General features: G+C 22.4%; 1 protein-coding gene across 1 annotated transcript in view; it reads right to left on the bottom strand.

Moving 5' to 3' along the window:
* The window catches only part of LOC128958660 (cell adhesion molecule Dscam2-like), a 40,518-nt gene extending 14,025 nt beyond the window's left edge, over nucleotides 1-26,493 (bottom strand). The window contains exons 1-4 of the mRNA XM_054304562.1: nucleotides 26,265-26,493; nucleotides 21,652-22,007; nucleotides 21,309-21,375; nucleotides 7,671-7,838 (exon numbers count right to left, since the gene is read on the bottom strand). Coding sequence (XP_054160537.1) covers nucleotides 7,671-7,838; nucleotides 21,309-21,375; nucleotides 21,652-22,005 — 589 coding nt within the window. The 5' untranslated portion in view covers nucleotides 22,006-22,007; nucleotides 26,265-26,493. The remainder of the gene's footprint in view (nucleotides 1-7,670; nucleotides 7,839-21,308; nucleotides 21,376-21,651; nucleotides 22,008-26,264) is intronic.

Here is a 26,493-nt window from a genome sequence, read left to right as displayed (position 1 = left end):
ATTTTTTTCTCTATTAGATGTGTTGTTAGTATGTGTAGACACCAAATGGAGTTTCGATTTTCCGATACAATTCACATATAATATCAAAAATGCTCTTTTCATTCATTCATTTGACGATTTCAATCAAATATCACTAATGCTTTTCCCGTCATATCTAATACCTCTCTCTCTCTCTCTCTCTCTCTCTCTCTCTCTCTCTCTCTAAAACACCACTAAAGAAAATTCATTTTTTGCAATTCTTAAAATAGTATTGAGATATGAATTTAGAGAAAAATATCAAATTTTATATAATATATATATACAATATATATATATATATATATTTTAAAGAAAACGGGTGAATCTAATCGATATTATATTTATAATATTGTTAAATAACTTTTTTTATGTGCACTGACTTTGAGTCAAAACCAGATTATATATCATTAAATGTTATAGTTTTTCTATACACTTACAGAATATTCTATGTCTACACTTATACACATAAAAGCCTTGCGTACAATATGCCATCCTTCTCATCATAATCATTTAATATAGCAAAAAAACAATAATAAACTACATGTGCTTTCAAAATCATTGTATTTTTATAAGTCACGAAACCGATAAAACTTAAGGATCAAAGCACTGGTGTGTGTGTGTATAGAAAAATCGGACATACATTTTGAAGATAAACGTATGGTTAAAGTATAAACCTTGTGAGGTATTGGTCTGTTTGGGGCATAAAATTTATGCTCAAATTTTAGCCGTAAAGACTCAAAATCCTTATGAATTGATCCACACGTTTATCCTTTCATATCATCATTTTATATGTGGCTTTTGTGTGTATTTTTTGTTTCAACCATTCATTTATTTTTCAACTGTTATTGTTTTTCACATTTCTTTGGTTTTTTGCACTTTATTTTTTTTATATTTATCCAACAATATTAAAGTATATATAAATTTATATATATACTGTATATACCGTATGTAGTGTACATACTGTATATATATTATAAACTATAAAATTTATAACAAAATTTCAGTAAAAAAGTTTTGCGCACAAAGAATACATAACTTTACTCATAGACGTCTATATTTTGAGATAATAATAAATTATATATTCATTTCAAATACAAAAATTTATTTTGTGCAAAAAATAACTTATTACGTATAGTATATAATAAAGTATATTTTACGTATGACTACACTGACGCTTATATTGAAAGCTACCCGACTTCCCAAACGGCACCAATATATATGATACTACAGTATATATAGTATATACAGTATTATAAAAATATAATATACTGTATATCACAAAATTTATCATATTTTGACATTTGAAAGTGAGATAAATGGCTGCAAAAAATATTATTCATTTGCCGATTCATATAAACCCCAATATGTTGTACGGGTTATGCAAAAATATTTTTGCAAAAATATCTTAAAGGAAAAAACAACTGTTTAGACACTAAACCATATTAATAATTAATAAATAAATTTTATATATAAATACTGATATATATATATTTAACCAACCTATTGCAAGTCTTATATTAAATATACATATTTGCATCAAATATGTTATTCAGATAACATATGAATAAATTATATTCATAGCAAATACAGTATATAAATAAGGATCACTGAAAACATATTCAATATAATTGTATTTAAAAGTAATGAGATAATCAAAAACATTTTTTTTGTAAAATATTTAAAAATAAATCAAATATAAAATATTATATAATTTTCATTTATTTATAAATTTTAATATTTACTTTAAAAATGTAGATTTATTCTTATTATTATCAGTTCAACAAAAATAATATTTATAATATAGAATATTCCTTATATTTAATTTGACAAATAGTAAAGTATTTTCAATAGTGTTAGCATTCATTTATTTTTGTTATATAATATAATATTGCAGTTAAGACAAGAAAGAAAGAAAGAAAGAAAGAGAGAGAGAGAGAGAGACAAAAAGTGATGTCAAAGAAGTCATGAAAAGTGATGGAAACAGACGTAAATGTCTCGGATTTTTCACTTAAGAGACGTCCGTTTTCTTTGCAAACATTAAGATGATTTGCATTAGACTTTCAAAATATATAATACATCGGACTCTAAATCAATGCAATTGTTTTTATGTGTTGCCATACGGCTTGTGTGTGTGTGTGTGTGTGTGTGTGTGTGTGTGTGTGTGTGTGTGTGTGTGTGTGTGTAAGTGAGTGAGTGTTGTGTATGTATTAAATTGTATTGTTATAAGTGTTGCACAACTCCTGCAACAACACTAACATAAACACACACTTAACACATGAAATAATGGCATACAATTGTTTAAATCTTATGTTAAATGCATTGCCAGTAGTGTTATAGTGAGATAATGTATGTGTATGTCTTTGCCAGTGTTTGAAAATAATTATTGCAAAAAATGCCTTTTAATAAAAACATAAATTCTAACATTTCACACATTTTTATATCATTGAAAGCCGTTACGTAAAAATTACAATTTAATAATAATAATATTAATAATAATAATATATGTATTTTTTCAATCGTCCATAACATTGGGTCAAAAGTCATTTTTTAGATGCGAAAACATAAAAAATAAAATTATGAATTGTTTGCACGTAATCTTTCAATAAATAACAAGATTTTACTGATATATTTAACGCTCATAAGTGAGAAATACTAATCTATATATTATCACATATAAATATATACTTTATATAAATACAGTATTTTTTATCTTTTACTAAAAATATAATTAAATTGATGCCCAAAAAATAATGTATACCTATTTGTGATCGATAATTTAATTTAATAAATATTGTTAAATACCGGTATAAATATAATAAAGTAAGCTAGATCATTTGTTTACTATCTGATTTGTATTGATGATCAAAAATATTAATAAATTGTAAAAATAGTGAATTTCTTAATTTTATTATAAAAAACAATTGTTATTGTTAAATGAAATAATATAAAAATGTTAATTTAAAAAAATAAAACTAAAAAGTGATAATTGGATTTAATATATATACATATATCTATTAAATATATTTATTGGAAAAATGCATTTTTCTATATATAAACTGTATATATATAAAGTATAATTAGATTATTTTAAAATTTATTTTTATATGTGAGCTTTTTAATACACTTTTATAAATAAATATATATATATATATATATATATATATATATATATATATATATATATTTTTGCAGTATTTCACTGAAAGATAAAGAAATATTTGCTACAAAAAAAGTATATATGATTTACACAAATATTTCAAACGACAATAAAATTTTCGGTTCAAAAACAGTGAAATCATTTTCAATTCACTAAACAATAACACACTCACACCTTATGGCATATGAGTTGTTATATGTTTTATGAAGTGTTGGCGTTATAGTAGAAAATGTGCCAAAATTTTAAACTATTTCCTCAAAAATTTTCCAATGAATAACTTTATTAGACTTGTTTTGCAATTTTGTATTCCCATATATAATACATATTTTGTTTAATAAAAATTTTCAGTTTATATTAATTTATTATTATGTGTTAAAATTTATTATAATGCAAAATATACTTCTATCATTTACTAATAATAATAACACTGTATATGCAATAAATAACATTTTAAAATTCTATATAATTTAATTATTTTAGCATAAAATAGTTGAAATAATTTTATATATTTTAAAAATTAATGCTATTTGTATTAATTTTGTATATTTATATAATAAATAGAGTTTTTAATCAAAGTTATTGGTCAGTCATATACATGCAAAGACATAAATAATATTATTTACTTAAACCCATACAATATTATACAATTTTAATAACAAATAATCGCGTGTCAGACAAATGTTAACAAAAATGTTTGCATTAATGTATTGCTTAAAACAGTTTAATAGCAAATATATAGTTATAAATATAGTATATGTTGTCCGTAACGTAACTGCAAAATCAAAGTCTAAAACTCATTACAATAAAAAATAGAGATTCAGATCTCTAGATTAATGATAATAAAAGCTTAACATTTATAGCTAAATATATAGATATGTCTTTAATCTGTGTCATAAAATTTTTGTAAAAATAAAAACAAAACATAAATACACTATTATTTTATTGCTTTCAACGAAACAAAATAAAAAAAGTAAAGCACTACTACTAATATCGTAATATAAATTTATATCAATGCTTTGCATGAATGTAGATATGTATTATAAATATATCGTTATAAATATAATATATAAATAAAAAAGATATATATTTTTGTTGTTGTCTCGGGATGTAAAGCACTCCTAACACTATAACTAAAGTATTGCCCATAAAATATGATTTATGCCATCACTCGATGTTTTGAATAATTTGATGTTCAGATTATTGTCATACATAACAACAAAAAAGTGTAGACTCTTTAGCAAATGTATTGTTTTTTTAGTCTCCAGTTTTTTATGGAGTCTACTGTGTGTTATGATTCCCAGCACTGGAGTATATGTATTGATATATAGTATACATACATATAGTGAGAGTGAGAGATCCCACAAATCATATTCAGAGCACAAAAAAATTGAATAATGAAATGACATTATATGCAAAAATCAGTACATATACTAAATATTATCATATTATTGCACAACATATGAATTGATAAAACATTTTTCTCTGTTTTTTAGTTATTTCAATATTTTTAGATTTACTAATGACAATCAATACTAAATAATATACACACTTAATACAGTAATATTAAATATATTGATAGCATAAATACATAAATATGAAAACTCAATATTGTTTTTTTAAATATACCTGTTCTGTAATATAAATATATTAATTTATAACATATAACATTAAAATATTAGTTTTTTGAATAATACCATAAAACAAAATGTTTAATTACAATTATACGAAACAAATGTTATTTATAATAAATAGCAAGTGATAACATATTTTTAATGTAATATCTATAATATTTTGCATACAAAGATAATTATCTATTGATTTCAGTTTAGCGGGTAATGGTATACACATTATAACTTATTTTTAATATACAGTATGTTTTGCATTAATAATATACAAGAAAAAAATAAATAAAAATACGATTAATATATGATTAAACTAACTTTCATTTCTCTACAATATATCGGCAATCGATTCAATCGATTAATTTTGTATACAATATTATGTAATACACAATATATGTACTAATTTTTTAATATAATTCAAAAAAATCAATTTCCAATTAATATTTGCCATTTTCTTTGAAATATTTTTTTAATGTTTGAATGTTTTATGCAAAAAATAAAATTCATATGTTGTTCAATAAATTCTTGACTTATGATATAACTATTGGCCATTTTATTTATAATACAATCGCTTGCAACACAACAACAAAATCAAAATATATATATATATATAAAGACTAAACTATTTATTGAGTGCAATATAATACAAACACAAACACAACACACACACACACACACACACACACACACACACACACACACATATATATATATATATATATATATATACAGTATATAGATATATACTGCTCACACAAATCAGCGATTTATTGAAGAGAAAAAAATTGGGACAAAAAAGAGAGATTTGATTTAATTTGGTTTCACTATTATTTTCTATACATAGTCTAACACTTTTAGTTAACACACACACACACACACACACACACAACACACACACACACACACACACACACACACACACACTTACACACAGTACGATTAAACGTTATATAAAATAATAAATATTATCAATAATTTTTACGGCAAAATGGTTGACAACTTATATATAATAATTGGTTTAAAAAGATTTATCCGATGACTGCATGAGTTGCAAAACTAGTCGTTAATTAATTGATAATTAATCATCTCTTTTTGGTTGTGTTGATCACCCATTTTTATAGACATTTTATATAAACTTGTTATTTATTAAACATTTATAAATGTCAGTATTTTATTGTGAAAACTTACTTTCAAACATTGTTTGTATTGAATATATTAATTAGTAATGAAACAAAAAAAGTCTACAAAGTTTTACGATTTATATTTGTCTAATAATTTATATATTGTGCTAACATTAGTGCTAATTGCTCTACAAATATAAGACAATATTAATAATAATTAAAATAATGTATAATAACTTCATAATGTATTCATTAAACTGAATTCATTATAATCTGTTAATAATTTTTACAGATATTATTTTTGCTTATTTTATTTAAAAAACATACTTTTATTTTAATAATTATAAATATTATAATTAATTAAAAAAAATTCTATAATTTTTACTAAATATTATGCACACACACACACACACACACACACACACACACACACACACACACACACACACACACACACACACACACACACACACACACACACACACACACACACACAAACATATCTATTATACAAAGGCATTTGTATTTTTTAAAAATATGTGATTAATGAGATAGTAAATAATTGTAACAACTTTTGGTTGTCTTTTTAATTAAAAACAAAACTTGACTTTTAATTAGCGAAAGAATATTCTGTGAAATACTTATGCGATCAAAGAATAATTGTCTTAACAATAATAAAAAAAACATTTTCTAAGTGAATGTGACTTTGTATGAGATAATTAATTCATATAAATGCTATACATATTACTATATGGTATACATCACTATCCATATGAATCATACCATTTGCCCGTTTGTTATATTATTATATATATATATATATATATCTTTCTCATCTCACACATGAATTAATACATACATATATTATAAATATATAGCTATATATCAATGTTTAAGGACAACAAAATGCTATAATTGTGTTGTGAAAGAGGCAATTGTTTTCTATATGTTTTATTTCACTCCTTTTTCACTATTTATTTATGATTTTCAAGACATTACTTACATATACTTTGTGTGATTGTTTGTGTAATATGAGTGAACCTATACTACAGTGTAAGTTAGTTAGCGTTATGTCATAACATGCCAGTGCTTAATATATAATAAATGCTAAATAATTTGAATAAATGACTAAAATGCACACATTTTTCATATATGAAAAAGTTATATTAAACAACATTTTTTTCAAATGAAATATATTATACTTTTTATTTCTATTATTTTTTAAATATTCATGTGTTTTATAATTTAAAGTGAAAGGTATTCAAAATTTAACAAATAATATTTAAAATCTCATACATTAGTAGTATTTATGCTTATGTTAGTATTCGTAAGTGAAAATATTTTGAATTTAACTTTAAAGTCATTTATATAATAATATTTTTATGCCAAAAAATCTTCTTTTTATAAATATAAGATATTTATTATTTTATATTAAAATGTATTCATTAACAATAGTTAACAAAATACTATATAAATTATAATCATTTATTATTGCTATTATCATTACATTCATGATTATTGTTAATCATAATAATCACGTGTGAGATAAGCAAATAACATACATATAATAATCACATAATTTATTTTGTATATTAATGTGCGATATATAGCGCTTACACATATATACGCATACAATAGTAATCGAAATTATAATAAAAATAATAATAAAGATATAAATATTAATAATATTCAATATATCATATCAAGTACTAAATATACATGATATGTGAAAATGCAATAATAATGACATACCCATACCGTTGTTGAGGGAACTGGTGATGAGTGTGGAGTCATCCTTAAGCCAGGTAACGACCCTAACGTACTCTCTAACGAATGTCGGCATTTGACACCTCATGACAGCCGTATTCTCGCGGATAACAAACTCGTCGTATACTTGAGTCTTATATGACTGGTGTACCACTATTGCAATACAGGTGCCATTAGATGAATATATGTGCGTTTAGTTAAGGAAATGGGAGAAAATGACAGCAAAGAAATGACAGAAAGAGATATGAATTAGGCTTTTCTCTATATAAATATACTGTACTTATGTTATGCACATATAATCTATATATTTATTATTTATATTCATTTCACTGACACACACACACACACAGATACATAAGTCTTATCGAAGTAAAATAATTTTTTGACACAAAAATTTCATTACATATTCATCACAAAGAATATTCTGTAATATATGTTATATTTTACTATATTTTTATTCCTAAATTAAAACCTTAAATGCATTTTTGCTTAACAGTTTGCCTACAGTGTGTATACTTAATAGTATGCTATATATATATATATACACTGCATATATATAGTAATATTTAAGTGACAATGTATTAATATTATTCAAACTACTAAATACTGTACTTATATACATTATATACAGTACTATATGCATGTATTTACCAAATGTATTGAATTAAATATGAGAAATTGAAATTAACAATTCATAGAATTCATAGGCTTTCAAGTTATATACTGTATAATACTGTAGATATACTTACAGTTATACAGATATGAAAACTTGTAAATGTATACACATATATAGAATTAAATTTTTAACATTCATTTACACCATCATTATTGACAACAATAACAAATATATGAAATTATTTTGCATATTTAATATATTAATAATAGTGTATTTAATTTGTTTTTACTCCCCACTTATAACTAAACACACAAAACAAACTATTTTTACGCTCAATAGTTGCCATCATTTGTAAAACTATTTAAAGTAAATATCACTTGAATGTCTCTTAAACAAAATTTTTTCTAAAAAATGGGTTCTTATGCTATTAAAAAATGCATTTCATATACATGTATAAACTATACATACAGTACTATATATATATATATATATATTCATAAAGCAAATAGATTTTTTTCATTGAACGTATTTTGTAAAAATTACTGTAATAAGTATTATACTGTATAATAATGTATAAAATGTCTATTATTATTATTATTACTTTATATGCATCTATCTCAGTACAAGTTTTATAGTCAAATGATTTTTTATCTTTTTAAAGGATAATTTAAGTGAAAAAAGCATTTTTTACTGAACCTTAGATTCTATATTTACCGTATTATATACTTTTTTGAAAGAATATTATACATTGAAACTAATGGTGTATTACAAATACATACAAAATAGATCTAAGACAGAGAAAATGTTTTATTATTTTCTCAAACTATTATATATTTGTATTTATAAACACTATTTATTTTGCAAACCAATTGATTGTCTTTATTTTTGTTGTTGTATTTAATGACAAATCTATCATTTCAAACATTTGTGACCAATATTTACAATTGTCTTATCGCAACTGTAATAAACATCATAGTGTTTAGATAAATTAAATAAATAATTTTGGTAATAAAAATAGTCTATTTTTGTTTGTATAATATAAGTTATCCGATATCTATACGTTAAAACACATTTATTTAATGATTAAGTTTATAATATTTTCAACAACAACAAATAATATTAATTATAAAAATAATTTTATATACAAATTTATCTATTTTTAGTTATATTTTCAATAATAAACAAATTGATGATCACATAATGACTACGTAAACATAATAAAAAATTATTTTTCAATAAAAAAATACAATTGAAAATAAATATAATAAACTACATAACTTATAACTTAACAATGATGAAGATAAATTGTATTTTTTTTAAATTAGTCATTAAAATACTGATTATTATTATTATTATATAAGCCCAATATTATTATACAGTACAATATATACTGTATATACAATAGTGTCACCGCAATGACATACAATATTTCGTTTACACTAAAGCTCAGCACATGGTCTATAAGATCACAAATCCCAGTGTCGACACATTATTATAGTTGCATTAATAATATGAGTTTTTGTGTTATATTCAAACATTGACAAAACACATAATTAGAAAAAAATTTATTTCTCTTTTGTTTTATATTAACATTTAATATATAATAGTATTTACAGTATTCATAAAATGAAACATATTTAAAAAAAATTAAAAATATTTTTTTTTCTATTACTTTGTATAAATGCAGACAATTTAAGTTACACTCGAATGACTCACACAAATCACAGAAACATATAAAACTATTTTAATATTGTTTTACGTCAAAAAAGGGATATAAAAAACGTAAGAAATATATTCATTAGAAAAATAATGAGAAGGATTAGAATATTCTGTGTATTCTTTATAATATATATATATATATATATATATATTCTGTATTTTCATTGCTTTTTCAATTTCATTCACTGAATCATTAGTTTTTTGTGTTCAAACAATTTTTATAACAAAAAAAAGTATTAAACAAAAGGCTTATTGTTTTAGTTATACAATATTTTTTTTTTGGTTTATATCAATATAATAGATAAACAATTATAACTGTAAAAATAATAAGAATAATTTTAAATACTGTTGCATACAATATTATATAACAATACTAAAAAGTAAAAATAGTTTCATTTATTAAAATCTAATCTATAATATATATATATAATAATAACTACAGTATATCTAATAGTACTAAACGTGTATATAAAAATTTGTACAACATTTGTTAAAATATCATTAAATATGTGTAACTTTTTTTAAACACCGGTATAATAAAATAGCATAAAAAGAGTGACTCAATTGAATGGGTGTAGTCATAAATTATCTTAAAATTGTTTATATATAGTATTTATATATAAACTTTGCTATAATTTTATATAATATTTTACACGCATATAATCATAAAAATAATAAAACATTGTTTGTAAATATAAAAATTTTATGAAACATATTGTTAAATAAAAATTCATTTATTGACTTTAGTATATATCTTATAATACTTTATTTAATATTTTGAACAAATCTCCTTTAAAATTTATAATTATTAAATTATTTATTTAAAAATATATGATTGTAGTGCTAGAAATTACAATTAGTTTATAAAATAAAACTTAAAAATTAAAATAGAGTTAAGAATTAATTTGTAAAATTAATTAAATTAATGTGTGATTATCGCTACTAAAATAAACTACAATTCATGCTTAACATAAATTTTTTTAATAATAAAAAATTCAATACAATTATATGCTATTGTACTATAGTAACTATACCATAGAATAAATTAATATATAAAATATGTTTTTTGAGGCATTAAACTTCAAGTAATATTATGATTAGTATTTAATACAAAAAATGACATTTTATTATAAATATAAAATAATTTCAACAAAAGTGAAGAATACCTTAAATGAATAAATGCATTGATTTTTTTGTTACTCTATTGTTATATATTAAAAGATTTAATTCATACAAATGAGAAATACAATTGATGCAAAACAATGGCTTAAAAATATATTATATGTTTGCCAACAAAATATGCTATTATTGAAAATATACACTAATAGCATAAAACTGTATTAATGAAAACACTTGCGCACAACTTTTAACTAAAATATGATACAATAAAAACTTTTTATATTAAAAAAAATATTTATACGCACTATTTATAAAAAATTTTAAGAAAAAAAATATTTGAAATTTTTTCTTATGACTCGAGTATAAAAATGTATAAATTATTAAATTATATTAGCATTTCTAGTTATACCTATTATTTGATTTCCCTAAAAACATTATATATATATATATATTGTTGCCAAACCTTCCAAACATTATTCACGTAATAGTAAACCATACATAATATGTCAGAATATTCTGCTATATATACATATGTTGTGTCTTAAGATATGGTATACATATGAATATAAGTAGGAAATCCGGTTTTGTTAACAAAAAAAAAATAGAAGAGAAACTGTATTTTTGACAAAATATGTTAGTTATACGACACAACATTCATATAATATACAGTATTTTTGACAAATGTTATACAAATTTTGTCATATAAAATATTATGCATAATAAATGTCAACAAAAAAAATTTAAAAATAAATCTTATTGTTATCTGATTTAAGATATATAAATTTTAACGTATATATGGTATATCATAAAAATAATAATAATATATTATTACATTTTTGAAAATTATTGTAATTAATTTTAAAAATTTAGAAAATAATTTAGAAAATATTTTATTTAAAAAAATTAAGTTTATATGATAAATATAACATATATTATTTTTCTTTATAATTTTTACAAATATGCATTAAATATTATGTAAAATCATAAATAATTTTTTCAAGTTTATTGTTTTATATAATTTATAGTTATGACAGCCTAAAACATTATATTATTAAACATTTTTTTGCTTTATTTTGTGTTTAATAATTTATGTGCCCATACAATGTTATATATAAAGTAAATCATATTTTAGATTATATTGTTTTGCATAACTTTATTACATAATATTTCAAAAAAGGATTATATATTTTAATATTAACAAAAAATAATATGAGTAACATTTTGTTTAATTATTATGATTATGGTCTGTATAACACAGTTTTCATTAAAATATTTTTGCAATGACTAATGTCATTAAATTAGTGTTGACAATATAAAAATTTTCATTAAATTTTTCCGGTAACTTTTAAAATATAACAAATATAACAAAAAATTTCATTGAATTTAGATATCGATAAATTTGCATCATAAATAAAATTAAATATAAATATAATTCAAATTTAAAGTATAGTATTTATATATTAAAATATTTGTCTTAACTATAAAATTTATGGAAATTTACAAAATAATTATACATTTAAGTTTTGAAAAATATTTTCAACGCATTTTTTAAATCTTTTAAATTCTATAATCCACTAAATTATTATTATTTTGTTTAGTAAAATTTGTTTTTTAAAATTTAATATTAAATAATATTAAAATAAATAATATTTTTGCCAGAAGTTTATATGATATATAAAATATATATTATAACAGACAAAAATTTAAGATATTTATACACACAATAAAAGATAATGTCTATTAAAATAATTAATGCTTTTCAATGTGTTTGTACTGTATATAAAAATAAATTTTAATTTATCTATTATATAATACAATCAATATACAATGTATGCCATTAGGGATTGTTTCACATATTGTGCCTAATTTTATATAAAATTATAAAATTTATCATTAAATTACCGATAATTTTGTTGCAACGGGCATAACATGTGACATCAAATATAAAAATAACTTTTGAAATATAAAGATAATCTTAACGGCACTAACAAAAAAAAGTTGATGTAATTTTTAAAAAACACAATATATTATATTATATACTATATATCTTTCGGATATAAAAAGCTATAAACCAGTAGATGAGAAAAAATGTATTACATATAAAAAAATAAAGTGAATCTATGTTATTGTATATAAGTTATAATTTAAGAGATGGCCAGATATATTGGATACATATACACACGTAGGTATTGCTACACACACACATACACACACACACACACACACACACACACACACACACATACATACATACATACATACACACATACACACACACATACACCAGCAGATAGTATCTAATATAATGTACATTATTGACTATCAGTCAAAGGTCGCTACCATTATTTGGTGAGTCATTTCAACGACACATAAATATATGAAACATAAAACTTTTAGTTTTTATGTCATATATTACTTGCCTTTTATATTGCTTATCATTTAATATACAGTATATGTGAACCCATATTATAGTTATTTTTCTTGTTAGCCTTCAGTTAAAACTTTACGTATTTCAATGGAAAAATCATTTATATAAATGCCAATACATTTGAAAGATAAATCATATAAAATAGTAATTATTTTTATTTTGAAAAATATATTTATACAGTACTTTATATAATTGAACGATGATTATATAATATTGTTTTTATAAAAAATTATATTAAGTATCGTAAAATTAGTCTAAAATAATATTATTATTGAACATAAATATAAAATAACTTACAGTATTGTAATAAATAGATATGTAATAATAAAATTGTCTATTTTATTAAACGACAAAATTTTATATATGAAAAGAAAAAACATAAGAAATGATTAAACGGAGAAAATCTGATTAATTTTTTTGTATTATTAGATTTAAAGCAAATGAGAAATGATTGCAACATTGACTCTGCAATCAAGAGAAAGAGGAAAGAGAGAGACAGAGAGAGACAGAGAGAGAGAGAGAGAGAGAGAGAGAGAGAGAGAGAGAGAGAGCTATAATAGAGAAGAAAATCAATGATAGCTTTCACTAGAATTAGTTGTTATCTCTATTTCTCTATCTTTTTCTATCCTTTGTTTCTGTTTCTGATGTTTTGATGATAAATAGGAATTGCATTTAACGGCAAATTAAAAACTTTATGAATACTTCTAAATGCTATCACTTATTGTTAGAAAGTAACATAAAATATAATAATATAAATTTATATAAATATATGTAATTTATAAAAATTGTAAAAAAATACTAATTAATATCAAAAATTATTAATTAAAATGTCAAATTGTTTAATTTATTAACAGTTTTTTTAAATAATATTTCTGAGCAACACATTTCTATGTTATTTAAATAAAAATTTAAATAGGATATTGTATTTCCGTCATTTTTATTCAATATTTATTATTTTAACGATAAATGAAAGATATAATACTATTGTTTTTTAAATATATGTTTATTTTATTTATTAAAATATTTTCATTTCTAGTTCACATTATTTACTTAATATATCAAATTAGATATTTTGTCTTTTTTAAACATTTTTTGATCTTAATATCTCATTAGTAATTACTAATAAATCTTTTGTTATTTGAATATGTGATATAAATGTTTACAATTTTGTTTTAAATTAAATGCACATTGGTAATTTAATAAAACAATATTTCTAACGCTACCATAATAATTGAAGGCAACTAATTGTCATTTCATGTTTTTAACAATAATTATTTATCACAAACTCTTAAAAGGTGTTGGTATTTGAATTTATTGTGTGTATGTGTGTGTGTATGTGTGTATGTGTGTGTGTGTGTGTGTGTGTGTGTGTGTGTGTGTATGTGTGTATGTCTTTTATTTTAAAATATTAATTTATGAAAATGATTTAACTTGAGATTTAAAATAAAAAGTATAAAATCAATGTCTTTGTAATCAATCTCTTAAGAAAATGGACAAAATAGGAGATAATATTTTTATATATTTATTTTTATACTCCTTTCAGTATCACTGACTCACACCTATTGAACGATTGAATCTTTAAGTTTAATAATCATTGATTACTTCATAACTTATTTATTATCCATAAGAATACATATTTATAAAATATCATTTAAAATCAAATGTTAATTATTACCATAATGTGTAGTTTTATTAATGAGTTTATCTGATAGTAATAAGTTTAGTATCATTTTATAATTATTATTTTAATTATTGTTACAAATAGATTAAATATTTTAATTTATGCCATAATTGTGTTAAATTGTAGAGTATTGTATTATACATTACTATAAGTTTTGTAAACATCTTTATAAATTATATTATTGTAGTACTGTATTAATAATAATCAATGTTTTTCAATTGTACTAAAACTAAATGATTGGCCATTTAAATACAATTCATGTTTTATCATTAGTATTACTATTGTTTATATTATTATTATAATTAATTTATTGCATATATTATTATTTTGTTAAACATAAATTATTATTATTATGATCATTATATTTGCAATACATTACATTAATATTATAATAATGAAGTCAATAGTTTTGTGTTCACATAAGATTATATATATTGAATATTATATGATATATATATATATATATATATATATATATATATATATATTATAATTAATGAGATTTTCTTTATGAAAGTAAACACAAATATTTATTAATAATAATATTATTATTATTAATATCATTATTATAGTGTAGTTGCAATATATATATATAATATTATAAACTAATTAGAATAACATAATTTTTATTTCATGAAAATAGAATATTGTTATTAAATAAATTTAATAATATTATTTTATTTATACAAATAGCAAATAGATTTAATTTAATTCTAAATTATTTTTTAATATAATTTCATAAAATTTTTCAAAAAATTTTATAAAATTAAAATAATATAACTTATTTACTATTCTATATTCATAAAAGTTATATAGAATATACAATACATAAAAATATCATTTAGATTTTATATTATTAAATAATAACTTAACATTTAATATAATATAAAACAAATACTGTGTTTAAATATTGAATAGATGTTGACCTATAAGTCTATGTCACAACTCGTTTAACAAAATATATATATATATATAAACGTTTTGTGTGTTAATACATAACATATTAAGGGGCGATAAGACATAAATCTCTTTAATTATCTAATCATATGATAGCTTATATACTTTAAGCACATATTTATATATATAGACCACACATACCAATTTCTGTCCCAACTTTCATATATATATATAAATATATTATATACAATAGTATGTATATAAATGTCATCAATGAAAATATGACAGTTATATGAAATAACGGTGAGAGAGATGATATAAAAATATGTTCATATTGTGTGCCGTTATTAAAAGACATCACAAAAATTGTTTGCTAAAAGTGCTCCTCAATTGGTTTTCTACTATAATATGTGTGTAAGATATGTGCAGAGGATATGTTGGATGTGGTACAGTATAATTTTGGCGCTCAAATATATATATATATATATATATATATATATATTGTATGTTTTTGTGCTGACATTTTTGGATCTCATATAAATAAAAGCCTTTTTTAAAGAAATGATTGGGAGGACAGACCAGACATTATCATTATTATATGGAAGTGTCACAAACTAATAACTGGTGCTTATCATTACTTAAAGAGCACTGGTATTGTTAGAGAGAGAGAGAGAGAGAGAGAGAGAGAGAGAGAGAGAGAGAGAGAGAGAGAGAGAGAGAGAGAGAGAGAGAGAGARAGAGAGAGAGAGAGAGAGARAGAGAGAGAGAGAGAGAAAGATAAAGAGAGAGATTGTATAAAAGAGACAAATCTAATGTGTGATTTAATGTTTCACTATATTTATATTAGAAGGACAGTCGTGTCTAAAGCTTCTCACCCGTAAATTATTGTTACCGATAATAAAAACTGTTTGCTGTCATTTAACAAAATAAATATCATTGATTATTATATAACAGCATTATATAATTAATATATAAATTTATAATATATATATATTAAGTCATTAAATCTAATGTTAAATATAAAATGTCTTTATTTTTAATATATTATAAAAATTTAGGCAAAATTTGTGTAATTATTGTGTCACACAAATACATATAATAACATTTAATCGTTATTCTCATATAAAATATATGTATTCGGGTTTTTTCATTCTATTAAATATATTTTGTGATTATATTTTAATCAAAGTATTTTTTTGCACACAAATAGCACTAAAGGCAATAATACATACATATAATGTATTTAATGTCACTATTTTACAGATAAAGATAACATTAAAATATATAAATAAATGCAACCGATTATTGCAAAATGAAAATTACTATCAAACAAAAAATGATGATAAATCTGGTATGAGTTATAAATATATATAAATATAAAAAACCACAATATATTTGTGATTTTTTTTACAAATCCCATTATATAAATGAAAATAATTTTAATCTGCTATTTTTAATGGCTTATTACCAATTAATTTAATGTCTGTATTGAAATTTTTGTGTCGACTTTATGTCTACTAAATTTTTTTATATCAAACTCAATCAAATATATCGACGAAATAATTTTTTTACAAAACTATGATAAAAAATATTGAGAGAGAGAGAGAGAGACAAAATGAGAGCTTATTTTTCATGTTTTTTTTGAAAGTCGTTGTGATATTATTTTTGTTGCTTTTTATTACATTATTGAGCAATAATTCAGACGCCTTTTTAGCCAATAATTCCTTATTATGTTATGGTATGGCTTATGATGTGATCAATGAATGTATGAATCAGACTTGATTTGTGGTCTTTCTCTCTCTCACTTCTCAATCATTGATGGGTCGACACCATCGTAAAGGTCCGTCATTTTTTGGCCATTCATGTCATTCATTATTCAGCATTCAATCAAACATTTGCCACTTTTTATAAGTTAGACTACATTTTTGTTGCAATTTTTCCGTTCAAATAACTATCTGTAATATCGATTCACACCAAACATCATCTTATATGTGATGTCATTCATGAGCACCGCTATCATCGTTATTGTGTGGCAAACATAATGAGTGTGAAGTTTACTGTAATTTCTTCAATGGCTTTCCCATTATATATACGTATACTACAGTATATATGCTGTATATTTATAAGTTATATATATATATATATATATGAATTGTATATAATATAAGCGCCAAAACTGCTCACATAAGCATTCATTGAATTAGTTATCTTATACTCAAATAAATGTATGTTTCTTATTATTATTAGTATTGTAGTCCTCTCTGTCATCACTATCTTCTATGGCATATATATATAGACAGTTAACACTTGGTTTGGTTCACACACACCGCCTCACATGTCTGACAACCGATTGTCACCCCATTCCCACTCATTTCACAAACAAAAACATAAAACATCACATTTTCTTTTAACTTGACTGACACACACACACACACACACACACACACACACACACACACACACACACACACACACACACACATACATACATACATACATACACTTGAAAATGTTTTTACAGGACTTAAGCCTTATTGTATTATCTGATATACTGTATATCTTATGCTATATACTGTAAACTATATATTTCTGGTGTAAAGGGAAGTGTTGATGGCATCCATATATATAAAGTAAATTTGTTAAATGTCACCGACAAGAGTGAAAAAATACACTTTATTTTTTAACAGCATATCCCACAACTCACTCGCTCTGTCACTCACTCACTCACTCACTCATCATTGGCAATGACTTTTGAAAGCTTTAATTTCCTGTAAGTTTTCAATTGTACACTTATAACACAATAACAATATCATAGTATCTTAATATACAACAAGATATTCTATATATACAGTATATATATACATGTATGTGTATACAATGTATATATAATATTATAAGTGCACTGAAACTGTATAAATGAAAAAATGTTGTTTTATAAATCCTCTATATATACTGTATATATATATATAAACACTAAATGTCATTATAAAATGCGATAATATAAAGACATAGAAATCTTATCACAATTAATATAAAAAGTGTATAAAAACCTTATGGGATCAACTTTATCATCCCATTCCTCGCAGTCTCTTATAGTACACTAAATAATTTCACTTTTTTTTATCGTATAATCCAATCAACAAATTTTTATATATAAACTTATATATATATATATATATTGGTAAAGTATAGCCTCTGTAAGTTTTAACAAATTATATTTTATAATAATAATAATAATACATCATAATTTTCATTATATAACAAATGAATGATTATGTTATTAACAAAAAATAAAGATTTTTTTATATATTATAATATGTATTAAATCCTATTATAGTTTTACGTTAATAATCATTTCATAGTCACTTTGCCCAAAAATATAATTATTATTATAAAATAAATAATATTTATGTGATAAAAAAATTACATATCATTATTACTAAATAAAATTACTAAAATTTTAAACAAATTAGTTATTCTTGTTTTATTCTATATATATATATATCAGTATATAATAAATATTTATTCAATAAGTTTATTTTTATTAATACTAATAAATTTATAATTCTGTTTGAAAATAATATTAGTTATAACTATGATAGACATAAATATAATAAATAATATTTTTAAAAATTAATAAAATCTACAAAAAATAATAATACAGTAAATAACTTTAAAACTTTTAATCTAGTTTTTTAATATTATTAAATTTATTTATATAATTTTAAAAAACAAGTAATGCAAAATATTTCAATATACTTGTGTAACTTAAAATCACTTTTTCCGATTGAAATAACATATTATACCGATTTGGTACACAATTTAATATAATAAAGAAAATAAAGTTCAAAATCAACTATAATTGCTAACTATATCTTTGACCAATTTAATAAAGCTGTGGACACATCAATAAATAGCATAAAATCTATTTTTAGACGACTCGGAGCTTAAAATACAAAAACAATTTAATTGAGTGTTCACTTTAAACGACGACAAACAAACAAAAAAATAAAATTCAATAAATATATTTAATCACACAATATATGGGACACTAAGACAAGAGAGAAACTCAAAGAGAAAAAGAGTCAGTCATTGAATTCATTGCTGATTTATGGCTATCTTTTTACACAAGAATTTTCAGATTAACAACACATAAAGATTCTTACAAAACAAGAAATGCATTCATTTTACAAAAAGTGTTTCTATATATGTATGTATGTATGTGTGTGTGTGTGTGTGTGTGTGTATGTATGTGTGTGTGTATGTATGTGTGTGTGTATGTGTGTGTGTGTGTAGTGTCGCTAATAATTTGGTTTAACAATGGATGCGAAATTGAAACTCATTAGTGAATAAGTTTGAAAGTTAGAACTAAAGAGCTGTGAGAACAGAAGAGAGAGAGAGAGAGAGAGAGAGAGAGAGAGAGAGAGCTCTGTTTGATTAGAAATCTGGATATCAATGCCGTCTCACAAACTTTATTGTTAGTGCCAATCCATAAATACTATATGCCATACCATTCCCAATACGAGTATAGCCTTATTACCAAAATAAACGATAGGTTTATTTATCATACAATCCATTAATGACCGCCAAAGTTAGTGCCAACTCTTTGCTTGTCTTTCTTTTATATCAATTGATTGATGTTTTTTGTGCTGTGAGTAGAGTTTTGGTACTCAAAGCGATTAAATATGCAATAATACAACAATACTAATGTCTAGTGTTTGCTATCATTTAACACATTTTGAATTATTTTAGTCAATAATTAAAAATAAACAACATTTTACTTTCTCTCTCTCTCTCTTTCTTTTATTTACTGTTTGTTATGTAAGCTTAAGCATAGGCTTATATAACTGAAGATAAAACACATGAAATGAAAACAAAGTTTATATCCTTTATATTGTTTTAATCAATTTAAATGAATAATCATTAGACAGACACACAGCAGGAGAGAGAGGGAGAGTTGACTTAAACACAGTGTTATTCTTTGTAATGCAATTCCCAATAGTAAAGCATTACACAAATTCTGCACAACAGTAGTACAGAATATTCTGTATTTTGTTTTGAGGCAAACTTTATGAAAATAAAATACTGTTTGTGTGTTTGTGTATGAAATAGAGAAAGTAAAATACAGAAAACAGTTAGATTTTTAGGGGATAGTCGACTTACCCGCTCTTACTTGACAATCACGACTGCGAATCGTACCAAAGCTATTGCTTGCAATACATCTGTAGGTCTGTTATGTTATATTAAAAGTCATGACAAAAGAAATGAAAAAAGATTGAGATAAAGAAATTAAATAATAAAATAAATATATATTAGAAAATAGTGAACGAAAATAATCAAACAAAGAGACAATAAAACAATGCAATAAATAAATTAAATATTTATATATAAATGTAATGTAATGTAAATTAAATTAGCTATAGTTATATGTTATAATAATACATATCTATTTATTTATATGAAAATTAAATATAATCTGATTAAACAATTGTATAGTTTTACATACAGTTGAATGGATGTCTTGACGGTATTGTGTGGATGGAAAGGGAGGGAACACTAGCTCTCCATTAGAGCGAATATATCGTAAGCTATTGATGTCAATAGCGGGAGAGCCGTCGGCCAAAATCCAATTGATCCTAACGTTGACGCCATTGGCCGAGCAGGCAATCACGGCACCGGATGTATTGCTAAAATGTATACGATTTGGTGGCTCTAAGGTAAATAATGGGCCCATTTGTTGGCCAACATGATTGTGATGAACACTCTGGTGGTTAGCGATAGTGAGAGTCGGTAACTGATGAGCAATGGCTACCGATCCCATGATGATCCATAATGAACCATAATTATAGAGTGCACTCATTGCTGGTAATGATAAACAACACAAAATTAAAGGTTTCTTATTGACAATAAAAGAGCTAACAATTATACAATTGCTTAGTACGGGTATCACTATTGAAAGTCAGAGCAATAGTATAGCATAGTTGTGGTGTAAAGGAAAGGGAGAAAAATCTAAACAGAGTTAAAGTCAGTTAGTTGTAAAGCAAAGCTAATTAGAAATTTGACAACAGTTTTGTTGGTAAAAGCAATAGTTAGTACTTTAGTTAGTTATATAACACTAATTAATTGCATTAAAAACATGACATCAAAAACTTTCGGATACTCTCTCTCTCTCTCTCTCTCTCTCTCTCTCTCTCTCTCTCTCTCTCTCTCGTTTTCTGTATCACTCTTTAACTCATAGCATTGGTGTTTCAGCATAAAATTATAGCTAATTGTATTAAAGCTCACGACTCCTACCATATATTATAGTTTGCAAATCAAAATAAATATTTTTATTTGCAATATAAAGCACAAACATATAGTTCTTATACTTAAACACATTTTGAGAGAGAGAGAGAGAGAGAAAGAGAGAGCGCAGAGATATAGTGTTCATAAATATAGTATTTTTGTGCAAAAAGACAGATAATTAAAGTCTAATTGAAATTAGAGTTTTCATTTGAAAAATTAGTTGTATTTTAATTTATAAGAGAAATCCTAACTTTCAAACAACTTTCTGTTACGACATATCGGATCTCTGGATCTCATGCAATGATATTCCCACTAACGGCACATTCACTCTCCAGAGAGTTGCGTTAAATCTAAAGCTATTTATATGACTATATATATATATATATCTGCATCTCTTTTATAATATTTATTAATGCAATGTGAATCTCACGTAGAAAATAGTCAAACAACAGCTGATGATAAACTACTGGTTAGGTCTAAAACTACTGGTCCTACTCTTCCTCAACAATGCCTAACACTATCCTCAGTACAGTATTTAATGTTTGTTATTTACATGAATTAAATACCCAAATGGCTCATAACTAAAGCCACATTTTAAAAATAAAACAACATTTACATACATGACTTATATCTCTTTATATTCAGTATTTTTATATTAAACATTTATATTTATGACTATAATTGTGTGTTTAATACCCATGCAATCTCATGATTTAACAAAAACACATAACAATTTCAATTTATTCACAAGTTTCATGTATTTTAAATAGGTTGAAGTAAAAAGTAATATTAATGTTTCATAATATATTGTATGAATCATATATTAAAAATTGAAATTCATTATACTATAGATATGTATATATATTATTTAAAAGTGGTATTCAAAATGTATATTAAAAAGTTAAGTTGATTGAGATTTTATAGAATAATATAATTGAATAACTATTGATATAACAAAATAGTAATTTATATTTATTATTTACATAATTACTTAAAATGTTTATTTACCTATAATTTTACTTAATATAATTATTAAAACCAATGTATATTTAAGATTAAATTATTCTAATCAAATGTGATATTTGAAAATATAATATTATTTATTTAACAAATATAAATAATTAAGTTAATATTTTAATACAAAATATTTTAATATTTTAAAATAGATTTTTATAGCCTTGACATTATATCTCATGACATATTTTGGTTTTAATTTAAATACAGTATTACAGACAGTATATTATATATGATATTAATATGAATATTATAATAGATTACATTATACTGTATCATATGATATATATAATAGTGATTATAAACGATTGCCTTTTTCTCTGCTAGTGTTACATAACATTACTAAATATAAGACAGTGTTTCTAATAAGACTTGGCTTATAGTGTGTTAGGCCTACAATAGTCGATCCCTGATTTACAAACAGTCATTACAAGTCTAACCAAATGTGACTTTAAGCCGACATCAACATAAACCTAGAGGTTTGTACTTTATTTTCATTAACACTGTTATTGTAAATTATTAGTTAAATTTTTATGTCACATAAAAAATAAGTATAATTAATCTAACTTATAACACTAAAATATTACAGTCATAATATACTGTATTTATGCATTAAAATTAATATAAATATAATAAATTTATTTATTGCAATTAATTCATTAAATATTATATTATTGAATATAGCATTAATGTCTAACTTAACTGCATTTTAGTTAAATCCTGTTGATTTTATATATTGATAAATTTAAAATGTTTACTTTAAATAGTCAATGTAATTACTTAATACATTACTGATTTATGTAATGTATTATCTATTGAATATATACTATTAGAAATCTGTAATCTCAATAATTTTCTTTAAAAAGCAAATATTATATTAAATATAAAAGATTACATTCAATACATTTGTTTTGTAACACAGAATATATTGATATATAACTTTAATGTGAGCCAAAAAAGCTCGCTTTACTGTATAACATAAATGTATTGTAAGTTAATACCCCTCAAGCCATTACATAAATTATTATTTAAATCATTATATTTTATTGTTATTTTGATTGTATATACAAATATTATTTATTACTACTATTTGTATTATTTTTTTATTTGTATATTATATAGTGCATATTTATTTAAATATATATTCTGCATGTATTTTTCCAAATGAAAATTGATGTTTTAACAAAATGAGAAAATAATCAATAATAATGTTATGTATTCAATAATATAAAGTTTTACAAAACTACTACTATTTTAACAACAATTTTCATTGTATTATTGCTTTTTGTTAAAAGTGAAAAATCATTTCTTTTGATTTATTTTACAGCATTTTCTTTAAGGAAAAAATAATACAAAATACAGTGCTTTACTTTAAAACTACTTTTTAAAAAAGCTTTAGTTTCGTGTTTGTAAAACAAATGCAATTTTGTTTATATATATATATATTTTTAATTTGATTGTTATTTGTATAGCAATTGTTAAACAAATGTTACAAACATTCACAAACACATACACAATGTGTAAACCGTATCACAAATCACATCAAATCTTTCAAACAAACAGATCCATTGATGCTATGAATAGTGTTTGAGATAAACAGATAATTAACGTAAAACAATGCAAATGAAAAGTTTTATTATAAAACAAATACTACAAAACACAAGCATTTAATTAGACAACAAATGCATTGTGTAATGAATATGTAATGTATTCACGCATTTCATTAAACGCCTCATCTATTTGAATGACTTTTCACTTCAAACTGAGTGACAAATTTAAATGTCAATATATCTCTCGTTTTTTATTATATATTTTATATCTCACTCTTTTATAGAGAAAATTAGTTATACTTATATAGCCTTTAAAATACTGTGTGTGTAGTTATTATGGGATATTGTGTTTCAAATTAACTTTTTTTTGTCATTCAAGCTTTTTTTCCTTGATATTAAACAATATACAATTTATTATAATATCGTATTTCAAAAAGTGAGTACTTAGAAATATTTTTGGATATTATTGAGAAAATAGAGGCTTTTAATATAAGATAATTATCATTTATTATATTAGAAAAATATTTAATAAATATCTAAAAAATTACTATTAATATCTATTATATATGTAATTAAATTAAAATAATTGCTTAATTATTATTATTAAATATGCAAAAATATAATCAGTATCATTAAATCATAATTTATTATATATAAAAATATTCACTAAAAATACTTAATTTAAGACAATAAAAAAAAAGTTTTTTAATAGATTGTTAGCTTAAAAGTAAAATTTTTATCTTTTTTCAAATTATTGATTTTATTGCAAATACTGAAACATTTTGCAAATATAAAAAGCTGTATTAAAAATTGATAAAAAAAAACAACAAACCATGAGTGCAATATTGTTGTAACTATACTGTATATACGTATACATCAATATAAATATATATTGAATGTGTATTTTTCATACTTATAAAAAAGTACTTTTAACTTAAAAATATTATTATTTTTGTGTTTTTCAATGCTCCAGGTTATTTGTTTTATAGGCAATTGAAAATAATATACCGTATATTTCTTATACGTAAACATGCAATTTAATATATCGTATATAAGATATAGATCTCAATGTTATGTTAGAAATGCAAATAATAATAATAATAATAATAATAATAATAATAACTATGAAATTGCATCCAATATTGTTTCATTATTTATATAAACATTCAAATTAATTGTATAATCATAGTTACAGTTACAACACATATAAAGTTATATTTAAGGATTAGGATATATATATGTAAATTTAAAACATGTTTTTAATACTTACAAAAATGTTTAATGTTGTTGTCTTCTCTCTTATTTATATTTCACTCTCTTTTTTAACTAAACTCACGAATCGTTTAAATGTAACAAACAATCATTAAAATAATGTACTCAACAACTGTTGTAAATAATGACTTCAATATTAAACGAGAGGAACAGTGAGCCAGAACTTCCTAAAACACTGGCACTATGTTTTCATACCAGGCCTTTATACTGACACTGTGTGTATAAGA

Source organism: Oppia nitens, unplaced genomic scaffold, assembly GCF_028296485.1.
Source record: "Oppia nitens isolate AA-2021 unplaced genomic scaffold, nextdenovo-longstitch-racon4-pilon3 scaffold3_pilon_pilon_pilon, whole genome shotgun sequence".
NCBI classification, from domain to species: domain Eukaryota; kingdom Metazoa; phylum Arthropoda; class Arachnida; order Sarcoptiformes; family Oppiidae; genus Oppia; species Oppia nitens.
The sequence above is the reverse complement of the archived record's forward strand: the minus strand, read 5'-3'. Positions and strand labels throughout refer to the sequence as shown.